The sequence below is a fragment of the Suricata suricatta genome, chromosome 10 (genome assembly GCF_006229205.1).
Source record: "Suricata suricatta isolate VVHF042 chromosome 10, meerkat_22Aug2017_6uvM2_HiC, whole genome shotgun sequence".
In the NCBI taxonomy this organism is placed as follows: domain Eukaryota; kingdom Metazoa; phylum Chordata; class Mammalia; order Carnivora; family Herpestidae; genus Suricata; species Suricata suricatta.
Window position 1 is genome coordinate 105,653,411 of NC_043709.1, and position 25,138 is coordinate 105,678,548.

General features: G+C 38.8%; 1 protein-coding gene across 1 annotated transcript in view; it reads right to left on the minus strand.

Annotated features, from left to right (window-relative positions):
* Positions 1-25,138, minus strand: part of ARMC4 (armadillo repeat containing 4) — a 202,643-nt gene that overhangs the window by 25,904 nt on the left and 151,601 nt on the right. Inside the window, exon 18 of the mRNA XM_029953192.1 lies at positions 23,738-23,959. Within this exon, the coding sequence (XP_029809052.1) occupies positions 23,738-23,959 (222 nt within the window). The remainder of the gene's footprint in view (positions 1-23,737; positions 23,960-25,138) is intronic.

The following is a 25,138-nucleotide window of genomic DNA, read 5'->3' on the forward strand; positions in this document are numbered from 1 at the left end:
GGGGGCCACCACCCGGGGATCTGCAGTCCGTGCAGAGCACAGAGGTGACAGCAGAGGAGGTGAGTAGTACCCAGCCCCTCCATGCTCTGCCCTCCATGTGTACATCCTGACACCCAGCTGCCTCACCCCCAAAAGCACGTTTCTCTCCCACACAAGTAGCAAATCCTTGCCACGCCAACTCCTATGAGTATGTTAATTTGAGTCCAGATAAACTATTTCCACATAGAGACCCCCAACCTTAGTCATTTAAACAGCCTAGAAGCTTGTTTTCCTTTATGTAACACTGCAAGTGGTCCAGGGCTGGGAGCGTCGCTCTGCCATTTGTCTGAGTCCAAAGCTGTCCAGTGGTTTCTATCCTCCAGCCTTTGGGCATAGGGATGGGGATACACGTGCCTCCCTTCATGTAGGACAAGAAACACAAGTAGCATGCATCACTTCTCACTTTTCATGCATGAAAACTTGGTCACACAGTTGCACCAAGATTCAGGGGAGGCTGAGAAATGTACTCTGTGGCTGGATGCCATGTGCTGTGCTAAAACTAGCATCTAAGAGGGGACGATGGATGCTGGTGGGCATTTAGCAACTCATGCCACAAGGGCTGGTGGGAAGGAAGGACACTGTGATGGCAGAGAGGCAGGCAGTAGTCAGATCACACGAGGCCTTGTTCAGAGCAAAGGAAACCACGTTAGTGTCTTAAAAAAGGGCAGTGGCAGATTTATGAGTACACTGTGTGCTCACAGAAAAGGCTGTTGCAAAAAAGCCTGGGCTGGTCAGGGAAGACACAAGCCAAGGTTTCCCACTGGTTCTCCCAGTTCATTGTTTCCCAACAACCCAGACACATGTTCAGGGGACACATGTCTGAGGCATATGGTCTGTGCACAAATGGCCTGGGGGCTACATTTCAAGAGCTAGTTTTATGTAGATATAGACAGAAATCTGAAGTCTCCTGTTATTCAGCTTTACACTACCAGTGACCCTAGGGTGTGCTCTGAGTTCACAGATGGTCACTCAGGTCCCAACAAAACACACTTTCTGAGGTGCAGAGGTCGCCCCATTTCTGTGAATACACGCGTGGCCTCCACACCGTGGGCAAGCCACCGCGAGCCAAGCCGCTCTCGACAGGTGCACATTCCTGCTGCATCCTCTCTGAGGAGTGTCAGGTCCCACTGTGGATACAGGCCCATCCACAGGGCATTCAGGCCAGCACCCCAATTCTGTCTACACTGGAAACATCAAGGCTGAGGACTTGACAGCTGCTGTCTGAACTGGTGCAGTACCCGGGAACTGGACTGGAATCCAGGGAGGAGCACTTAGAGAGCCACCTGTCTCACACCCTCAGCCTCGACCTGGCAGAAATCCACTCCTGGAAAGACAACAGCTGTGTAGATATAGATAAAGAGATAGAGATAGAGAGAGATAGAGATATAAAGTGTGCGTGTGTTCATTCTTGTCACTTCATCCTCTCTGTAACTATTTGAGGTACATATTGTGATTCTTATAGACCTGATGAAGACATGGAGTCCAGGGAAGTGACCTGGCACCTGCACCCACAGCCAGGATTCGAACCCAATTCTGTCTGGCACCCAACACATGCTCATTTCCCTGTGCCCTGTGTTATTTAGTTAGTAGTTTTCTTCCTCCGATTTAATCCATTTTGTAAATTGGATCCATGAATTAGCTTTGGGACATCTGTCCAAATTATACACATCTATCATCCAAAATGATTTTTTCAAAAACCTACCTAATACACATGTAAATCACTGGCTATATCTTACGAAAAGTACATTAGAAAATTCTGATGTTATTCTTTTTTTTAAAGTTTATTTAATTATTTGAGAAAGAGAGAAAGTGCAAACAGGGGAGGGGCAGAGAGAGAGAGAAAGAGAGACTCCCAAGCAGTCTCTGCATTATCAATGCAGTGCATGATTCGAGGCTCAAACTCACAAACTGAGATCATAACCTGAGCTGAAATCAAGAGTCAGACACCTAACTGACTGAATCACCCAGGCACCCCCTGATCTTCTGGTTCTTAAAAAATTAGCTTAAAAAATGGCTTGTGGCAGCATTAGTGCCTGTAAGCTGTCTGGATCCTTGTCTAAGGCTTCAGTATCAAGTCCCTTCTTTTATGATGGGACATCATTTATTTTTGGATTTCAGTTAATCAGTGAAAAATACAGGCAAGTCAGGTGGTGGTTTTGAGTTAATTGTTAATAAGCACTATCAATTGATTAGTAATCAATGATTAATTTAATTAAACAACCATCAGAGCTTAAAGCTTGAAATGGCACAGAAGCACCGAGGGCAGATTTAATGAAAGTCAAACGTAATGAAGAGAGATGACTGAGTTACAGCCTCAAAACTATAAATGGGCTTCTCTCACGTAGCATAGTGTTTTTGATACCTGTCCATGGTGTTGCATTTGTTGGCAGTTTTTTCCTTCTCGTAGCTGGGTACTCTTCCATTGTCTGGATGCACCTGCCATTGTTCATCCATTCACAGGCTGAGGGGCATTTTGATTGTTTCTGTGTTTTGGTGATTAGGAATAATGCTGCTGTAACTGTTCATAGAGAGGTTGTTGTATGCACGTATGTCTTCATTTCTCTAGGGCAGATACCTGGGAGCGGAGGTCTTGGGTCATATAGTAAGTGCATGTTTTGTAAGAAGCCAGCAAGCTGTTTTCCAAGGTGGTTCCCAAGGTGGTCTCATGTGGTGTTCTCATCAGCAGTGTAGGAGGGCTCCGGTTCCTCCACGTGCTTGTCAGCACTTAATACTGTCAGGCTTGTGAATGTTTGTCATTCTGGCGACATGTGCCAGTGTCTCAAGAGGTTCCATTTCCCTGATGCTTAGTGGTTTTGAACATCTTTCCATGGGCTTGTTTGCCATCTATGTATCTTTGCTCAAATGTCCATTCAGACATTTTGCAAATTTTTACTTGAGTTGCTTATCTTCTTACCAAGTTGTAATAATTCTTGGTGTAATTTGAATACTACAAGTCCATCAACAGATATATAAAAGCAAATATACACATAGATGTATATAAAAGTGGGGACATGTCCTGGCTTTGACAAAAGAGCTGCACCCACTTTGCTTATATCCAGATCGTGAGTACCCCACTTCCAGACCCAGAGTCCCCACTGTGAGGGTTTCTGGGACTCATACAAGCAAAACAGAGGGCACATTTTGGTGCATGAAAGGTGTATAACATATATATGCAGACATATCATAATCTGTTGTCAACACAAAGCTTCACTGGAAAGCGTGCCTCTCCTAGTCACAGTGACAACGTGTATTTCCACTGGGGCCGACTGTGTGGCGGCCCGCCCGCAGCACTCCCAGATCCGTCCCCGGCTGGTCATGCAATGAGGTCTTAGGTGTGTTTCTACTTTTTTTTGGCAAAGATGACGATTTTCAAGGGGATGTTCCTTTTTTCTTCTCTGCACACAAAATGGCGTAAAAATTATCAAGTCAACCTTCTTCTAAGTAGTTTCACTGGCAAGTGACCCTCTGAGAAAAAATACCTATAGACATTTATTTTCATAGAAATTTGATCAGATCTCCTCCAATCAGAAAAGCATGATGTAGGGAGAGTACTGACATTTGCAGCAGTCAGTGTGCATATTTTGTTACTTCTTATATGAAGCAGAGGTAAAAATACTAACCCCTGTATCATAAACAGATGCCCTCCAGCTGCACGCCAGTGTTCATTGCTCTACATGGAAAATTAGGGGTGCTTTTCTGATATTTTCCTCCTCAGGGATTCAAACTTTAAACGTGGGTTATAAGGAATAATAGCTTCAATGTCAGAAGTATTTTTTCTTACTTTTACTCATGGGGTAACCAAAGACCTGGAGAATAAGTGCTTTTTCCCAAAAGCATATTGCAAACAAGGATTTTATAAACAAGTCCTGACTTGCTAACCATAAGGATAAGCCATTATGTTTGATGATTCCTGAACCACAGACATAGCTGCTCTGAGTTCAATCTGCATAAGCTATAGTTAATTTGATTTTAAAAGTGTAACTTTTGTTTAGCACCTTTACTTTTAAATTTCAGTCCAAAGACATTTCAAAGAGGCATCTTACACCATGGCACTGGGTTGGAAAATGCAGAGAACATAGCTCCTAAGAACCTAAGAGTTTCTGTATTTTTTTAATAACAAAAACTGATTGATCCTGAAGGAAATGAAAAAAAAAGGAGCCTTAGAATGTTAATGCATGCATATTTTTGGTACATTAAAGACTCCAACGTGCTAATTCAAGCACTGTTTACTTTTTGTATACAACAGGATTGCTGTTTTCAAGGGAAAAACAGAAGATATTTTCTAAGTGCCAAAAACTACTTATTCATGAAGTCTGAAATGCCATTATTATTATTATTATCATCATCATCATCATCATCATTAGTTCTTACATCTAGCATCTGTGAATAGCTTCTTATATGAGAAAACCATTTTGGGTCAGCTGAAGGCCAAAAATAATGAGCTGGCCTCCTGCCTCCGTGTATTGAGTTAAGTAGCTGCCAATTAATAAAAGTGATTTTTTCTGTTGTTCCTGGGATAAATTTCAGAAAATGAAAACAAACAGTTGTTGGTGCTTTCCCTAAATTTCCAATGGAAAAGGTTATATTTTTCACAAGGTTAAAGACTGACTGCATTATAAGTAACCAAACAATTACGAGAAGCCGCCCGGTGTATTTCTGTGGTTTCGCAGAAGGGCCAAGTCGGAAGGAAAAGACATTCCCAGCATTTTCTGAAGCTAGATAAATACAGAGAAGAAATATAGATGAAAGATGGAACTGCTCTCCACAGTCCCTGCCAGATTCCTCGACTTTTTGGCATAGTGATTGAATTTGGCAAATGTAACCAGTAACAATCTTTTCCATTAAAAAGAGCAGCATATACTTTATTTTACCATACTGTTTGTGCATTTTTGACCCTCCAAAAATGGTCTCTCCTTTTTAGAAAGTGATTCTTTATGCAGAGTTGGCTGCAATTTCATTTATTTGAAATGGATCATTTATCACCAAAAAAAGTGGCAGGGCACAGCTACTGCTGAGCAGCTCCAGCAGACCTACAGCTCGGCAGGAAAAGTGTCTTTTTCTGAGACCGAAAGATGCTTTAACATGTGCCAACGGCACCTCATGCCAACCTAATGCCTTGATATCCAAACCTGTGTAAATTTGAAGAATCCTGGACCGCACAGTTTAGACAACATAAGCTACCCGGTCCTGTCATTTTCTTTTATCTGGGATCAGAAAACCTCTAATGTAGTCTGAAGTTCCTAATTTTGGCAACATGGTTACGTGAAGTAAAAGAATAAGTCACCAGTCCCAAATCTAAATTTCAGGGACTCCAACACTTCGTAACCTTAACTTTTTTTTTTTCTTATCTGGCAGTGATACTCTAGTAAACTTATTAGGAAAGGTAGGTAGCAATCCCTAAAAATAGGATACTGAGGTTCAAGTACCAAGGCCATGGTTTCCAGCTTCGCCAAGTCAGGAAAGGGAAGCTCACACCTGATACGCCTCTCGTGCAAATTAGATCGAAATGACTCTGTTTTTACCCTTCATTGATTTCCTCTGAACTAAGCAAAAATAATAGATTAGGGTGCTCACTTGTTACTATGAAGTTTTTGAATGAAATGTGAAGTACATGTTTTGGCTTTTAAACAGCCCAAAATTCAAGCAGCCTTTGCACAGTTGGCAGTGATTCATGTATATTTTTGCTCTAATGTTATCTGCCATCTAGAGCACTCTTTCTTAATCATTAAGTAGCGGCTAATTTAAAGCAAGGGAAAAGCATTAGTTTGGTGTGAGTGCCAGATAAACCCTGTGGTTTCAATTTAAAGTCTGGAGCCAACAGTGACAGATAAAAAAAAAAGGAGAATCTGTAATTTGCCAAGTTTAAAGTCCCAAAACCAACATGTGAATGCTTCACTGGTTTATATATGCATAAAATGAAGACTGTTTTGCATAGATTCAAAATGCTAAAGGAGAGTTGTTTCTTAAATTTAAGATGACAGTGTAATAATAGACCACATTTAATCACAAAGAATTTGACAAGAAAAAAGAGCCAAAAGTCACTATTTAAATTTCAGAATGCTAAATCTATACCAGCAGTTGGCAATAGTGAAGTCTGAAATATTTTCAATAAAAATTATAAATAATTACCTTTCACATTTTATAATTTACATCCACTTAACTCATAAAGCTTCCTTTATGGACAAGTTCTTTTAAGTTTGTTTATTCATTTTGAGAGAGAGAGAAAAGGAGGGGTGGGTGGGGGAGAGAATCCCAAGCAGGCTCCACGCCATCAGTGCAGAGCCTGACACAGGCTTCAATCTCACTTACCATGAGATCATGACCTGAGCTAAAATCAAGAGTTGGACACGTAATGACTGAGCCATGCAAGCACCCCAAGAACAAGTTCTTTGATAAAGTAATAATCATAATAAGTTGAGCTAGCCAAAGCTGTTAGCAAGAATTTATAATTTGAATCAACAAGGCACAACCCTTTAGAAAGACTGGGTAAAATGACTTCTGTACATCTTTAAAAGATTTGCAACAATAGCCTCATAAGTAAAGTATATATAACTCAAAAACACCCTCAATAACAGCATGATCATAAAAACACAGTGCATGTCCACTGACCTAACAATTTCTCATGTTTGTCGGTCCAGAAATGTAAATCCTGGCATGTTACATTAGTGCACAGCTTTTGCAGTCTTCCTAGCCCTCCAGGGATGCTCCTGACTATTCTTGTACCTACCCACCTGCATGGTGAGCCTGGGAAGCCGTTCTGTAAAGAGCACACCAGTTTTCTTGTCCACACTGATTGGAGGAGGGGTGGGCATTTCCCCCAGACTGGGCCAATCAGATTCCCTTCCGTGACATTTCTGAATTGAAAGTAGGAATAACATGTGGCCTCACTGGGTTGACTGGAGTGTGAAGCTTGGGGACACAGTGGAGGAAACTGGAGAAACAGGGAAAGCCAACTGACAAAGACTAAAATGAAACGGATGCAGAAGTGAGAACAGATGACAGATGAAAAAGAAAAAGATGCTAGGAAATCCGTGAGGCCCTTGTCCCAGCACCTTGTTAGGACTCAACTGCTTTCTTGAGATCTGTCCAACATCCATGTTTCTGCTTTGGTGCCTGAGCCTATCTGAGTTATTTATGTTGCTTGCAATTTACTATATCCTGATTGATCCTGAATTCCAACTATGGGACTTGAAACATCACTGGGACTATTGAACTAAGCTTCCAATCTTTAAAATGGGGACAGTAATGCCTGCATCACAGGGTTATTGCAAAGATTAAGTGAAATAAGAAATAAAGCATCTACCTCAGCAGTGACCACTCAGTAATGGGCTGCTATTTTAAAAAGGGATTAGCTGGTACTTTGCATTTTATAAAACATATATGGCATTTATATTACATATTTGTTAGTCAAGGGAAAGCACTTCAATCTCTTCTGAAGCTAATATTTTAATATTTGCTAATCATACATTTAATGGGCAATTCAAAATTATTTGGTGAAATTTAAAATTAAAAGGGGCTTGCTAACAAGTATTATCACTATGGTTATTTCTCACTTTGTAGTAAACACCTTGTAAATAATAGGATTGTAAATAAATCCCTAATTCTTCAAGTTCCCTTAATCTCTCACCTAATCTGTAACAAAGTCCTCTTTAGGCTGCCATGTTCTCGTGCACTGACCGCTCACCGCCCTCCCACAGGGCCCTCCACTTCCACTCTTTTGACCTGCTCCCTACACACCTCACAGAGTGATCTTCAAAAACACAAATGGGATCACGCTACTGTTCTAAATAAGATTTTTCAGTGGCTTCTCAGTGCACTAGAATAAAATCCCGACTCTTGACTGCAGTCTGGCACTTCCCATGTGAGCCAGCCAGACCCCTCAACCCCGAGCAGCTCTCCAAACACATCTTGTGTCATTTTCCCCTTTCGTCACTTAGCCTCAGCTGCCCTGATCTTCCTGCCGGTCCTTGCAAAGTCTAAGCACATTTGTACTTTATGGCCTTTCTGTCTGCAAACTCTTCCCCTGTCTTCATCCTTCATCCCTTAGTTTAGATGCACCCACTCGAACATGTTTTCTCTGCCTTCCTCGTGCAAAGTACGCTAGCCCTCCATTACCCTTCATCCAACCCCATTTGTTTCTTTCATTGCATTAAGTACACTTGGTAATTATTTTGTTCACTTATTTATTTTTTTTTTTACCAGGCCCCTTATATAGTGCTTGAGAAAGTTGTGAGACTCTTGGTCTTACTCTCTCTCCCTAAATTCTGGGAGTGATGAATAGAAGGTCAAGTCCTGCCTGTGTGGAGAATCTGTATACTGTGTGTTTATTCTACTCCTTTGAAAAGGGGTACTTTTGTGGAGGAGGAGTCATTTCCTGGGTTGGCGCTTAGCATGTGTGGTCTTTCTTGACTCCACTTTTCAAGAGGTCTTTCTCTCAGTTAGCAATGCATATTTTCCTCTGATTTCAATAAATAGTTATCAATATTCAGTCATTTGAAGGATTAATTTGCTAAAAGGGAAAATCAGAAGCATATAAAAGTATCTTTAAATTAATTCTATAAAGCCCTAGACCATCTCCAGGTAGATTAACTTAAATTAGAAACAAAAAGATAATTCCCCATGGTAAAATCTTTAAGTAAATTTAAATGATAAACTGAAAGAGAAAGTCAACTCAGGTAATTAAAATTCTAAACAAAAAAATATTCAAGTTTTACATGTAACTCTCATCTGGCATAAAATCAGTACAGCAAAATAATCATTTAGTAATAATTACTAAAACCAATTATCATTCAGTATGTAGGTCTACCAAAAATCTTGTCAATAATGCTCATAGCAGCCCTATTTGTAATAGAACTAACTTATTCTCACTTTAACATGTAGAGGATTATTTAAAAAGTGTCATGTTCAAGTTATCCATTCATAAGTTTCTCAGAATGTTGAATAAGTACTATAATAATTTACAAACAATGTCTGCAATTATACATAAAGTAACATAGTATGTATCATCTAGAACAAATGAGAAACTAGTATCTAAAATAAATTAGAAAGCAATATCTGGAATAAATTAGAAACTGGTGTCATCGTTTAAAAACTAAAAGGTTGAAGCCACTTATTACGAAATATTGAGTCTTAAGAATAAAACAGAGGGGCGCCTGGGTGGCTCAGTCGGTTAAGCCTCCGGCTTCGGCTCAGGTCAGATCTCACGTTCGTGGGTTCGAGCCCCGCGTCAGGCTCTGTGCTGACAGTTAGCTCAGAGCCTGGAGCCTGCTTTCAGTTCTGTGTCTCCTTCTCTCTCTGCCCCTCCCCCTCTCATGCCTGTTTCTCTCTGTATTAAAAATAAATAAAACATTAAAAAAAAAAAAACTAAAAAAAAAAAAAAGAATAAAACAGAAACAGGCTGTCTACACACAAGTCTGTGCATGAATATCCTGAGGGTTAGGAAAGATAGAGATAAAGCAAAACGATTTACAAATCATTGCAATATCCTATGTAAATACACAAAATTTGAATACGATTGTGGTGAAGGCTATAGTGGCTGAAGAGCAATTGGTTGATGAAGAGTGTCTCTACATCACAATTACCTGAGCGATAACTGTAAAATTTAGCATCTAAACTTAATAAATTAATTTTAAAAATGGGCTGAATGTGGACTAATTCATCCAAAGGCAGGAGGTTAGAAGAGAGTCCCCGTGAAATGATAAAGTCAGCAATGTAAGGGGAAATAAAAGATTGCCTTATACTGAAAGTAGAAGATTTATGGGTTTTCTTGTCTAACTGGTGGTTTGGGACAATAATATGAAATACTTAATCAGGGTTGGAAAAGTTATAGTGACCACATGTTCTGATCTCAAGTCAGGAATTTTAGCAATTTATATAAAAAGTTTTATGAGGGTCTAAAAATTAAATTACATTATACAGTTAACCTACATTTAACATACAACAAGGCCAACTTTACAGAAAATATTAAAACTATATCAAATTTGAATAGTTCATAAAGGCAATCATGGAAGGAATATTTCAGCATCACTTAATTCTTTGTTCTGAGTTTCAGTGTACTCCTTACCCAGTTCTCCTCAAACTTTACTGTGATTGCAAACCATCTGGGAATCCTGTGAAAATGCAGATGCTGATCCAGTAAGTCTGCAGTGGGGTCTGAGATTCTGCATTTCTAACAAGCACCTGTTGCCCTCTGGCTGGGACCACACTTTGAATAGCAAGTCCTTAAAGAGCCAGAAGAGGCCCCAGACCAGTGGCCTCCAAGCCATCAGCAACTCTGTCCATTTATTCCAGCGTGCCATGCAAATATTACACGTTTTTCTGCCGATAGGGAAAAACTTAGGAAGCACCGTTGTAGAAGACAGTAATATAATGCATTTTGATACACTTTCAAAGGCACCGACATTAATTGGATTGGCCAGGGGTTTGGCCTCCTGGGACAGATCTTACTTATTTTCAAAACTTATAGCTTCGAGGGTAGTATTTTAAAATATTTAACATGTAAATTTGTCATCTCTCACTTATAGGAACTTATGTTTTTCATAGATTTAGCAGGAAGTTTTCCTTGTTTTTTTTCCCCTTTGATGGGGAGCAAATAAAGTGCCCTGGGGAGACTGTCTTCACATTTGTCAGGGGTACTGTGAAGCAGAATTCTAGAACTACATGCCTATCTCAACCCCACATGGGCTAGAGCCACACATTCTGTTTAGCAAGACATTCACTGGAGCATTCTACGTGCACAGTCGTATTTGTTGGGTGGATTAGCTTTCCATGCAATGGATTAATCCTTCTCAGGGGTTAATTAACCTTTTTCTTTGAGAAGGTTGATTTTTGTTACCCTTGTGTTCAGCATCATGGCCTAACGAATGCAAATGATCATGCAGCTCTCTTGCCATTGGAACTCCTGCGGATTGGTGGTTCTTGGGCTTTTCTGTGCTTCTCGGCTGAAATGCAGTTTCCTGGTCTTATTCATGGAGAATGAATTAGTCAATTCAGTGTATGGTCCAGCAACCTTTATTTATTTTTCTCAAGCTCCAAATTGCTTCTAGACAGGTGGACTCTAGACCTGTGGGCTTGAGAAATGCTGCTGCAGCGGACCACCGTACATGAACGTGGCCCAGGAGTAACTGTGGGGAGGGCTCCGTCATACTCAGAGTATTCTGTAAGGAGACATGAAGGCTCGGAGTGGCAAGAAGTTGTAAGGCTAAGCATGGTCTCTATTATTCATAATGTGCTGCTAAGAGGCATGAGCTTTTTGTTCCTTGGTTCCAGTCTGAACTTGGATTTTCAATTTAATTTCTTTTATTAGGGGTTTTTCTTTTCCATTTTTTGGAGTTTATTTATTTTGAGAAAGAGAGACGGAGAGAGAGAGAACAAAAGAGGAGCAGAGAGAGAGAGGGAGAAAGAGAATCCCAAGTAGGCTCTGTGCTGTCAGTGCAGAGCTGGATGCGGGGTTCAATCTCAGGATTGAGAGATCATGACGTCAATCAAAATCAAGAGTCAGAATCAGGCAGAGAAGGACAGATACCATATGTTTGCACTCCGAGGTCTAACAGGAGAGACCTGGCAGGGGGCAGGGGACCATGGGGAGAGGAAGGGGGAAAGAGAGCAAGAGAGCGGGGGAGAAGACACAGATCAAGGGAGACTACTGAATACTGAAAAGGAACCATTGACTGAAGGGGGAGGGGGAGGGAGGGGGTGATGGTCACGGTGGGGGGCACTTGTGGGGAGAAGCACTGGGTGTTATATGGAAACCAATTTGACAATAAACTATTTAAAAAAAACCAAGAATCAGAAGCTTCACTGACTGAGCCACCCAGGTGCCCAGGGGGGTTTCTCTTTCCTTCTTATAAATACCATAATAATTAACGGTATTCATAGTGCTCAGAAACCTACCCCTTGGTGGTGGGTGATGTTTTTAAAAGAAAAAAAACATCACCTTTCATATATCTTATGTTTACTTATTTTTACTTTTTTTTAAATGTTTATTTTTGAAGGAGAGTGAGACTGAATGTGAGCAGGGGGCAGGCAGAGAGAGACAGGGAGACACAGAATCCAAAGCAGGCTCCAGGCTCTGAGCTATAAATGCATATACATACATATATGTGTCGATACATACAAACACATACAACATAAAATGCCATTCTTATTAAATAAATTAACTAATACGTCAATACCTTTGGAAAATACAGCTACTCCTCTTGAAGTCTATGTACTCGGTAGAAATAGAAATAATATTTCTTTTTTAAAAATCAGAAAATCATCTGGTGTTAACTTCATATGCTATAACTCTTAAGAGTAATGATGTTTAATCGGCATAAATAAAGAAACTGCAGAAGCTGCAAGGACAGCACGCGAGGCGAGAAAACCATGAAAACTAAGGAGAAGCAGCAGCATTTGGGAGGTATTTCCAGGAGAGGACGGGAGGGGTGTAACAAGAAGGATGGACACCATGCCACCAGAATACAGGCATGCTCTCTGCCAAGTCCTATCCCCCACTGTGCCTTCCCAGATGCCTGCTCGGTCTCAGAAAGCAGCTTCTCCACCAGGCTAACTTTTTCAAACGCAGCCTTCAACACTGGCGCCCACACCCACACATGAGCCTTCAAGGTACTCCTGCTTTACCCTGCAGTGGGTGTTAAGAGAACAGACTCTGGGACCAGATTTCTTAGGTCCCTTCCTTATGACCAGGGTGACTCAGGGCAAGTCACTTAATCTCTATGTGACTCAGTTTCTTTATCTGCAAAATGGACATAATAACAATTCTCACCTTGTTGGAAAATGAAGACTGAATCAAAGAATATGTGTGGATGTGCTTTTGGACCAGGGTCCGGCACATGGAAAGCCGCATAACTGAAAATGGTCTGACTTTCCTTATTATCTCTTTTGCTATACTTACATACGGCTCCCTTTTGCTCTCACCTTTAGCTTTCAAGAAGAGGAGGGAGATTTATTTTGCTGGGATGTGGTTGTGGTGACTTAGCAGATGCAAGATGGGCTCACATAGCAGAGCTAGTGTGGACGAAGGAGGCACACATCCTGTTAGTCCACACCATCCTAGACACATTTCCAAGGGCTCCCTGGATGTCTTAGACCAATGAATCACATCACGGGACAAAGCATTGCCTAGAGCTCTCCAAGGGAAAACTTAAAAAGAAAAACAGTGGCTTTAAAGAATAATTCGTGTATTAGATTTTTAGATGCACTAAACTTATAAGAATGCAGAGAATTAAGATTAAAATTATGAATTCCTACTGAAGAGATTCTTATTTTGTAAACCACCCTGTCAAAGCAAAGTGCTAGATAAATATGGAAAAGATGGCTCTGACTGGGTTTCACAAAAAACTATTAAAGGGCAGCATGGCCTGCTGCAGTAATTTTCAATTCTTTTTAAGGCAACAAAAAGCTGTTTTGAAATAAGATCTTATGCATAATTACTAATATATAAAATGGGGAAAACATCACTGCTCTATTCAAAGTCGGTGACTGCCCCCCACAGCAAGCACTGCATTGCCCGTTGCCCTGAGTACTATGCCCTGATCTCCCCCAGGGGACCCTAACAGTCTGTGAGACACAGTTGGAAATTCTCCCATCTAGTGGAAACAGCCCTAAACTGGACATCACAATCATTGATGATATTGTGCCATGTGTTGATTGTGTGGTTTTCAGTATTTCACTGATCAGGGCCTTACATTCATCTGCAAGTTGTGTGCTTCAAATAGATTAAGTCACCTCCACTGGCTCTCACTTTCCGTGATCTTAATGTATAAAGAAAGTATAAAAAGAAAATAAGAATTCTGCTTCATGCCAAGATAGGGTAACAGGAACCGGATTTATCCTCCTGTCTAAAACAACTTTAAAATGGTTAAAATCCATAAAGCAATATGGCTTTTAAGATAGTGGACATCAAACGACAGTGATCCCTGAGAGAAGGAAAACTCAAGAGGCAAACCCAGCTGTCCCGGCCTGCTGCCTGGAGGGTTTACAGGCCACAGCACGGCGAGAGAGAGCCGGAGCGAAGCACGGCAGCTTGGCCGACCGGGGCTCTGTGACGTCTGGAGTCTTCGGAGAAGATTACTGGAGAGGGAGGAACTCTCCGAGTACAGAACCGTGGAGACCTGCAGTGGGGCCACCTGAAGCTTCTGCACAGAACTGGTCAGCACCTGTGCGAGGAAACCACACACCCGAGGACAGGAAAGGCCTACCTGAAGGATCAGCTGCAACAATCTCTGTGGCTCACGCAGGTCAAACAGTGCCTGGTCCCACCACTCAGTGAAAGGCTTCATAATTTATGGCCATGGGGCAGAGTAACCAGAAGGATCTTACCTCAGTGATGGGTAAGAATTAGCCTTCCTCTATTTTTTGCCAACAAAGCATAGAACTGAAAGGATCAAACTGTTTCTAAGTAACGTAAGTACATCCCAGAACAAAACTCAAGAATATTTATAGAAACTATCTATCACGCCACACATTAAAATTCAGTGCCTTCCAAGAAACACTCTTAACTACAGGGAATAAACGGATGGTTAGCAGAGGGGAGACGGGAGGGAGGATGGGGGAAACAGGAGATGGGGATTAAGGTGTGCACTTGTGGTAAGCACTGGGTGATGCATGGAAGTGTGAGATCACTATACTGTACACCTGAAACTAATACAACATTGTATGTTAACTCTACTGGAACTAAAATAAAAAACTTAATAAAAAAATCCCCTCCCCCCCCCAAAGTCAGTGTCTGACATGATCCATGATAAAGAGAAACATCAACCAATTGATGAGCACGGAAGTTTTGACCTGCTCTGTTTCTGACCTGGGCCGGTTAACCCCTCGTTAGGCAACCTGGTGGTAGCCCGCTCCCAGGAGGTCACCATATTGATGCCGAACTTAGTGCAGACAGGATAGCACACTACAGCCCAGAACTCCTGGGCTCAAGCGATCCTCCTGCCTCAGCCTCCCGAGTAGCTGGGACTACAGGCATGTGCCACCCCACCGGCAAACATCAACCAATTGAAAGCAAACTGGAAATGATACTAGAACCATTACTAGAACTGGATTTCATATGAGCTAGAGGAAAGACTCAGCATGTTAAGTAGAGACATGAAAGATCCAGAAAGACCCAAATCTAGTTTGGGGAGATGGAATTATACTACCTGAGATGTAAAACACATTGATGGAAATAAAAGTAAATTAAACATTGCAAAAAAATTTTCTGAACTTAAAGCCATAGGAATAGAAACATTCCAAATTAAAACACAGGGAGGAAAAAAGACTGAAAAAAATGACCAGAGCCATAGACGCTGTGGCAGAATGTCAGCAGCCAAATATAGGGGAAAATGGTGTTTCCAAAGGACAATACAAAGAGGAGACAGAGAAAAGTATTTGAAGAAATAATGGCTCCAGATTTTCCAAATTTGATGAAAACTATAAGCCTATAGATCCAAGAAGCTCAACAAAGCCCAAGCATACGAAACATAAAGAAAACAACCCCAACACACATCATAATAAAGTTGCTCAAAATCAGTGAAAATGATAAAATCTTAAAAATGACATATAAGTAAACAAACATAAGAATGACAGCAGATTTCTTCTCAGAGACAACACAAGTGTGAATAAAATGAAGCAACATGTTTACTGAAGGGAAAAATATTATAAAATTATATGCCTACCAAAAATATTTTTCAAACACAAAGACAAAATGAAATCATTTTTAGACGTATAAAGATGAAAGAGAGGCGCCTGGGTGGTTCGGTTGATTAAGCATCTGACTCTTGGTTTTGGCTCAGGTCATGATCTCAGTGGTTTGTGGGTCTGGGCCCTGCATCAGGCTCCCTCTCTCTCTGCCCCATCGCTGCTCGCTCTCTAGCTCTCTAATAAACATATGAACAAACATACATACATTTAAAAAAGTGAAAGAATTTATCAACAGAGCTGTACTACAAGAAATGTTAAAAGTCCTTTGGGCAGAAAGAAAATGATACCAGGTGAAAATCTGCATCTATAGAAAGGAGTAAATGGCACTTTTTCCAATTCATTTAAATCTCTGTAATTGATAATTGATTATTTACAGCTAGAAACAAGGACAATGTGAAGTTTATAACATGTATGAGTCAAATGCATGATAATAGCACAAAAGTCAAGAGGACAAAAATGGAGGCAGAGTGTATAATTCTTCAACTATATGTTTCTGTGTATAATATAATGTGAAGATACTGTGCCAAATTACATATGTCCACTATAAACTCTCAAGCAACCATTAAACTAACAACAAAGAACCATAACTAGTAAAAACTTAACAATAAATAAATAACAAAAAAGGGATAAAATGGAATGTTCAAAAGTATTCAATTAAGCCAAGAAGACAAAATAAAAGATGGGAAAAAGAGGGAACAAATAAAACCACATTTAAAGCCAACCATGTCAATAGTACATTAAATGTAAGTAGTGCAGACACCCTCCTTCCAAACGGCAGACGTTGTGATTTCAATAAAAAAAAGCAATCCCCAATTAAATGCTGCCTACAAATAGCCAATAAATAAAAATACACCAATATGGTAAAAGTTTAGAAACAAATATAGAATTTAGCATGCTAATTCTAACCAAAAGAAAGGAGTTTCTCTATTAATAGAAAAGGCAGATTTCAAAGCAAAGACTATGACAAGGGTTAAAGGTAATTTCATACATATAAAGGGGTCATCAAGAGAATATGCTATTCCTAAATACTTACACACCTAATATGAGAGTTTCAAAATGCATAAAGAAAAAACTTTATGATAGAATTGTGAAAAAGAATTGACAAATCCACAAGAATAGGTACTTCTGTAATGTTCTGGTGAACACATTTGCCTCACAAATAATTAATAGAACAGTTATAAAATCAACAAAGATTTAGAAGATTTGGACAATATTTATCAACTTGACCTTATTAAACTTTATAGAACACTTTATTCAACCATATCAGAATACTCATTTTTTTCAAGTACATGTGGAATACTAACAAGTTAAATCATATTCTGGGTCACAGAACAATTCTCACATTAAAATAAGTAGTCAAGTAAGATATGTTCTCTGACTACAATGGAATTAAATTATAAATAAGTTACAGGCTAATGGAAAATCCTTAAATATTTAAAAATTAAATATCACACTTCTAAATAATCCATGGGTCAAGGAGAAATCAAAGGGGAAACTATAAAGTATTTTTAATTGAATGAAAATAAAAACATGACATCAAAATTTCTGAGATGTAGCTAAAACAGTATTAGAGGGAAATTTATATAACTAAGTATCATTATTAGCCAAGATTAAGGTATCAAATAAATTATCTTAGTTTATACTTTAAGAAAGTAGGCAAAGAAGAACAAATGAAACCCCAATGTAATCAAAAGAAAGGAAATAAGAAAGATCACATTAGAAATAAGGAATTAGAAAAAGAGAGAAAATCAAAGAAACAAAAGTTAGTCCTTCAAGAAGATAATAGCATTGATAGACTTGTAGTCAGCCTGATCAGGAGAGGACAAAAATTACTAATATCAAGAGTGAAAAAAATATCATAACTACAGATTAAAAATATATGTTAAAGGATAAGAGAATATTATAAACAAATTTATGCCAATACATTTGATAAGTCAGATGAAATGAATTAATTCCCTCAAAGACACAAACCACCAAAGCTCACTCAAAAAGAAATAAATAACCTGAACAGCTCTATATTGACTAAAGGTTGGATTTGAAGTTTAATACCTTCTGAAAATGAAAACTTTAGGTTGAGGTGGCTTAACTTGTGAATTCTACTATAATTTAAGGGACAAATAATACCAGTGCTATAAAATTCTCCCAGAAAACTGAAGAGGAAGGACCACTTTCCAACTCATTTACCAAAGCATTACCGTGATATAGCACTACTGTGATAGCAAAAAGGAGACATGACAAGAAAAGAAAACTACAAACCAATGTCCCTCATGAACACGGATGCAAAACTCTAAGCAACATTTTAGCAAATTAAATTCAGCAATGTATAAAAAGGATAATATACTGTGATCAAGTGGGTTCATTCTAAGAAAGCTGGGGTGGTTTAACATTTGAAAACCAAATCAGTATGATTCTCTAAAAGAAAAATGGTAAGATAATCTCAATTGATACAGTAAAAAGCATTTGACAAAATCCAGTATCTATTCTTGATTTGTTAAAAAAAAAATCTTCCGGGCGCCTGGGTGGCTCAGTTGGTTGAGCATCTGACTTAAGCTCAGGTCATGATCTCAAGGTTCATGGGTTCAGGCCCTACATCAGGATCTGTGGTAACACCTTGCACAGAGCCTGAGTCTGCTTCAGATTCTGTGTCTCCTTCTCTCTCTGCCCCTCCCCCGTTGGTGCTCTGTCTCTGTCTCTCAATAATAAATAAATGTAGGGAGCACTTGAGTGGCTCAGTCAGTTAAGCATCTGGCTTCTGCTCAGGTCATGATCTCACGGTTCATGGGTTCGAGCCCTGCATTGAGCTAGCTTAGAGCCTAGAGCCTGTTTCAGATTCTGTGTCTCCCTCTCTCTCTGACCCTCCCCTGCTTGTGCTGTCTTTCAAAAGCCAAATAAAAAACAGAAAAAAAATTAAAAAAAAATTAATGTAATAAAACTTTTTAAAAATCCTCATTAAAGTAGTAATAGAAATAAACTTAGCCTGATAAAAGTCCCCTAATAAAGTCCTATAGCCAACAGTAAACTTCATGGTAAAAGACTGAATGTATTCCCTCCACGATAAGGAATAAGTCTAGGATATCTGCTCTTATCACTTTTCCCAGAAAAGAAGAAAGAGAAGTCTTTTTTTGTAGATGACATGATTGTTTATGTGAGACGCTGGCAATTGACAATCTGTTTCTGTTTGGCTGAAAGAATGAAGAGTGGGTTTTCCATTTTTGTATAGGTGTAAATAATAACAACAATAAAAGAATAATCTCCAACAAAGACTTTATGTGGTCCATAAGGCCTAAAATATTTACTATCTGGCCCTTTAGAGAAAATGTTTGCCAACCCCCAGTCTATGTAGAAAATCTACACAGAAAATCTGTGTAGAATCTCCATAAGCCTACTAGATCAAATAAGTGAATTTAGCAAGGTCGTGAGATATAAGATGAACACACAAAATCAATTACGTTTCTAAATAATAACAATGAACAATCAGAAATTTAAGTTTTAAATATTCCACTTAGAGTAGCATCAAAAATATATACATAGGGGTAAATCTGACAAAAGATGTAAAAACCCTATCTATGTGATGAAAATTATGTAATATTGCTGAGAAATAAGTAACACAAAAATAATGGAGAGATACTCCTTCTTTATGAGTCACACGACAGTAATGTTACAATGTCACCTTTCTCCTAAATGATGTATAGATTCAATGCCATCCCAATCAAAATCTCAGAAAGCATTTCCTATAGAAATTAACAAACTGGTTTAAAAATTCTTATGGAAACCTACAAAACTAGAAAGCCAAAATAACTTAAGAGAAAAAGGTAGGAAAATGTATACTATCTAACTTTAAGGCTTATTATAAAAATATAGTAATTAAGACAATGTGTATTGGTATAAATATAGACAAGCAGAATGATGGAACAAAGCAGATATATTCAATTAATTTTTTTCCAGAATTACAAAAGAAATTCAGTGGGGAAAGTGCACTATTTCAACAAATGATGCTCAGATGCCCTAGGATTATAAACAAAAATTCACTCAAAATTGTTTACAGACTTAAATGCAGAACCAAAATGTTATAAAACTTCCAGACTAAAACATGGAAAACCCTTGTGACTTGTACTAGGCAAATATTTCTTGGACATAACCCCAAAAGCATGGTCCATTAAAAATAAAGATAAATTGGACTTCATCAACTTTGGAAGGAAGTGGGTCATTATCTTGATCTAATAATGGCTTCTGGGTATATATACATTAAAAATTTTCAAATTGACATTCTATACATGTGCATGTATATGTCAATTATAAAGCTATTACATGTTTTAAGTTAAATAAAAATGAAATAGGGAAAACATTTGTTATATATATATTAGAGTTAAAAATCCAACTTGCTGGAATCCTTAAGTAGTTATACATTTCTTTTTCACTTAAAAGGATAAATGCAAATAACAAGAAAAAATCCAATCAGAAGCAAGTCTATATCTAACTCTATATTTGGTATCATAACACAGTCACTGATACATACTAGTGCTAAACTAAGTAATTTAATAGCATATCACCAATGGATTATCCCCAGCACTCCAGGGAGTATCTGGAATGTGAGGAAAGTACACAAGACCACAAAGCTACATAAAGAGTTTTAATTAACAGAAAGTTTACAGTTTGATCACACATTAAGTGTTGACTGCATATAGACACTGAGAAGTACTGGGTGATCTTAGCCTCTGAAGTCCCTTTACTTGACTCAAAAGTGTTAGTGATATTTTTCTTTTGCTGTGCCAGGCTTCAAGACCCATGGGTGTATCTGCTTCTGGGTTCATCCTCCCCACTCTCTGGAATGCCATCATGTGCTGAGTCTGGGAGGCTGCAAGACAACCCTTTCACTTCCACCCAACTTGAACTGCTTGCTCCTCCCTCTCTCTGTTGGACCCACTTCTGGCTGTATTTTCTGCAATCTCTTCAATTTCCTGCCTTCCAGAAAGTTATAGGCCATACTGTAGCTTTCGCCTGCCTGGTATAGACATTTGCAAAAACAAATCCAACGTCATAATGGGGAAGGGAGCTTAATGCCTTTTATAGATGCTCATCATCTGTCTAGCTGATCACTTTTTCTGTCTTAGGGAAGTGCTCATCCTGCTCAGTGTTTCCTGCAACTCCTTTCCCTCTTGTATTACTTTCCTGTGTTACAGTTTTGTTATAATTATCAAATGACCTTGGTACATCCCCTAGACTTCTCATGCTTTCAGTAGAGTTTCCACCAGATCTGCATCCATGTTCACAAGATTTTACAATGATGCAAGACCCTGGGCTGATGCTTTTGAGAAGGAGGTTTGTGTAAAATCATAAAGAGGATAAGGATTATATTATTCCTCTCATGCTGCATTTACCAGAATAGGAGATTTCTTAGCTTATACAGAAGAGATTCTGGAAAGGCTCTATCATCAGGATTGCTTTTCAACATAATGGAGTCCGGAAATCCTTGTTGACCACTTAACAGTATTTAAACACAAACTCTTTGGAAACTCCCTCTTCCTCTAGCTTCTAGAACTCCTAGACAACCTGTTAACTTCTTGAAGTTACCTTAACAGCTCTTCTTCCTAACCTATATGCTTTGTGAATGCATTCCCCAGCTTCTCTAAACTCTGCCAAAAACAACTCATCCACCCTCATTTGTGACTTAATTACTTCTCACTGACACTTCCTGATCTTCCCCTCTCTCCTGCCACTAGACTTGCGCTGTCCAATAAGAAAGCCACTAGTCACTAGTGAGACCCTGAAATGTGGTCAGTCCCCTTTGAGATGTATCATAAATATAAAGCACAAATACAAAAAAATATTTAGCATTCATTAAATGTTGAAGTAAGAATATTTTGTATACATTGGGTTAAATAAAATATATTACTAAAAGTAATTTCATTTGTTTCTTTTTATCTTTTCTGAAATTCTAACTCCTAGAAAATTTAATATTACATGTGTGGCTTGCATTACATTTCCACTGAACAGCGTGGCTCTAGACCTGAAATTCAAACTGACCATTTAAATCGAACACAGTAGAAACTGATACCAATCTAGTCCAGATCCTCAAGCCTGTTCACTGTTATGGAATAAACATCAGTTGGCATGAGACAGCTAGCTTGTATAACGTCAGCTGCTGCTGTTAAGGAAATTGTATGATGAAGGAACTCTAGAATAAATTACTTATGAACTGGGTGACAGGATGACTCTGGTAATTGTCAGAGAGCCTGTCAGCATTGCTTAGGGGCAGCTACGGCAGGAATGTATGTAGGACTAGGAAATAACACTGTACGCTTTTGACTAGAAAGGTATAGTAGCAGTTATGAATGAAAACAACCAGGAATTTTCCAAAATAGTGGATAAAGTGTATATGCATTTGGAGTCAGAAATGTTAGTAATTACACATTGTGACATATTCTCTTCAGGTACTGTAACCACCTAACTGTGCCAAATATTTTCTTGAACGATCTTGGCTAATAGAATCTTCCTCTTCACCTAGCCCAAAACCTGGAGTCATTTTTGACTCAACCCTTTCCTTTATTTCCCATAGCCAAGCACCAAACCCCATTTTTCTGCCAACACCCACTCACCACATCCACATTTTTTCCCCTCCTTAAAGAAAACCAGAGAAGGGAGACACAGGTCCATATGCTGCCCCCACAGTCCCAAGAGGGAGAGCTCATGATTAGGTCTGTCGCTATATCATGACGAGTAACTTACAAAAAAATGTCTTGTTTTTTATAGTCATTCTCCAATAGAAATAGCTGGTAGATTGGAATGCAAATAGGTGAGATGAAGAGGCCCTCAAGAGACGCTAAGATGAACCAGCAAATGGTTTTAGAACAGAAAAAAACCTTTTTTCTTTCTTTGCTTCTCTCTTTCTTGTCCCCTCCTAATCATTTTTATTGCCTTCTTTTTTTAATATATGTAAGCTGTGTGGGTGAGTGAAACACAGTTTCATTACTTTACAGACCAGAATAAAGTTCCTAAGTGATTTTGGATTATCTCTTGACTTGTGTTAAGATGAAATAACTCAGGGGCGCCTGGGTGGCTCAGTCAGTTGAGCATCTGACTTTGGTTCAGGTCATGATGTCACAGTTCATGGGTTCGAGCCCCGCATTGGGCTCTGTGTTGACAGCCCAGAGCCTGGAGCTTGCTTCAGATTCTGGGTCTCTCTCTTTCTCTGCCCCTCCCCTGATCATGCTCTGTGTCTCTCTGTCTCCCAAAAATAAACATTAAAAAATGAAAAAAATGAAGAAATAACTCAGAATTGCATTGCAGCTGGCATTTATGTCAATTAAACTGTAAACCTTATTAAATATTAAAACTGAGTAGCCTAGAAATTCTCTTCTTAAATGAACTGGCAATTATCTAAGCATATGTACTAGAGTACTTAAGTTTTATAGTTTCATTTTTTTTTAAAGACTCTACTGACGGTATGTTAGTTTGTGCAAGACCTGCCCCATAACAGAATGTATCAATATATAAAGTCTATGTGCGGAAGCTCTCCTACCTGTGTATTGATTGATTAAAGGCAAAGATAATTTGATGCACAGATTTTTTCTTGGAAAAAGTCTGTCTTTGAATTAGACCTTTGCTATTATAGTTAAGACCGTCAAATTATAGTCTAGTTGTTGTTTCAGTCAATTCCTTTGCTATTGAGTTTGTGTCAATATTTTATTTAAGTGCTAAGTAAATAATATATGAAGTAGAATTATGAATGTCACTAAATATTAATGTGCTATACATTTTTCTGAATCAAATTCAAATTCTAGAGTGATTACTAAACTAAGTATGTTTTATAATCTTTGATTTAGAAAAGTCTGATTTCCAACTTTTCTGTAGGATATACCGTACTAACACATGGTTCAGCTGCAGCCATGACCCAATGGGTAGGCTGTTTTGTGTGTCCAAATACCTGCATCAATTAAACCTTGTTGTTATGTAAGTTTCTTTCCAGCCTCCATATACCTGCTTTGGACTAAACCACAAAGTCAATCAACTGTACCTTGACTGCACCATTCTCGTGCATGGTGATGCAGTTGTCGGCCTCTTCCGAGAGTTGGTACAAGGCTTGAGCTGTTGCTCTATGCACACTGGGGTCATTCGATTTCAGGTAACGTACTAATGGAGCCACTGCTTTGTACTCGCCAAAGGCCACTCTATTTCTGCCCCACATACAGCAACATGAAATAGCTTCTGCTAGATGATGCCTCAGTTTATCATTATTCTGCACAAAGGAAATGAATTGCGGTACATGCATTGCAAAGAACCTGTGAGGTTATGTTTCTGTGCTAGATGTTTATTATCCAGTAAAATGCCAAAGAGTCAAGGGAGAAGGGCTAAGTGGCTATTCAGGTGGTGTCTTGAAGGAAATTAGTATTTTGGTGGTCCCCAATGGACCAAGGTTCAATACTGAGTTTTCTTTTTATGGCTTAAAAAAATTTAATTTCTTTTTACTGACTAGTGAACACAATCAATACATTCAAAGGTGATCAAGTGCCTGGCATTTGTTATTTGCTCAAGGGTTGATTTCCTTTTGAGCAAGTGCTTTAGTTAAAAAAGAAAAGTAGTTAAAGAATACTGGGCATTCTTAAGGGGCCATTTCACTTAACTGGCATAAATTAAGTCTACACCCTCACCCTAAATACTTCTACATCAGTAATATACCTTGGTTCCCAAGAGGGAGGAGACAGTGCAGCAAACAATGATATGTTTGAATCTGCCATTTTCTTTTCTATATCCTTTTCACACTATATCCTTTTTTCATATGTAATTAACTGCTATAGAGATAACTAAGTAGGATATAGTTTTCTGCTTAATAATTGTACTATTCTCTTGATTGAGGCAACAACTCAGTGTCCTTAGCTGAATCTGGCAGTTATTCTTAGGAACTCAGTATTAGACTGGCACTAAAAAAGTCTTCTAAACCAAGCGTCCTTCCAGTGATTGAATTTCTGCTCTATGACTTTCCTGCCAAGAGGTAGCCCAAGCTATGCTCCAATACCTCTGGTCATGGTGAAGTCATTATCTCTCAAGTCTGCTTATTCTATCTGGCACAACTCTGAATAAATGATATAGTGGTTGCCAAAGTCTTCTAGTTCAAGAATGCCATCAATCCAAGCTTGCTAAGCCTGGGGAAGAGCTTTTAACTTGTAATGTTGTCATGAACATCTTCTTAAGGATAATGAATGATAATGATGGTGGTGATGGAAAATGATAGTTAACACTTCTACAATAACATTTATATCTGTCACTACTTTACTTGCCAGTGACAAATAAAAAACAGCCTCAATTTTACTAGGATCCTGCATATTAAATTGTACAGTTATAATACATTTTCACATTGATTAGTCTCAGGGAAATTAAATGAGTTGGCCAAAATCTCATACCTTATAGGTGATGGATA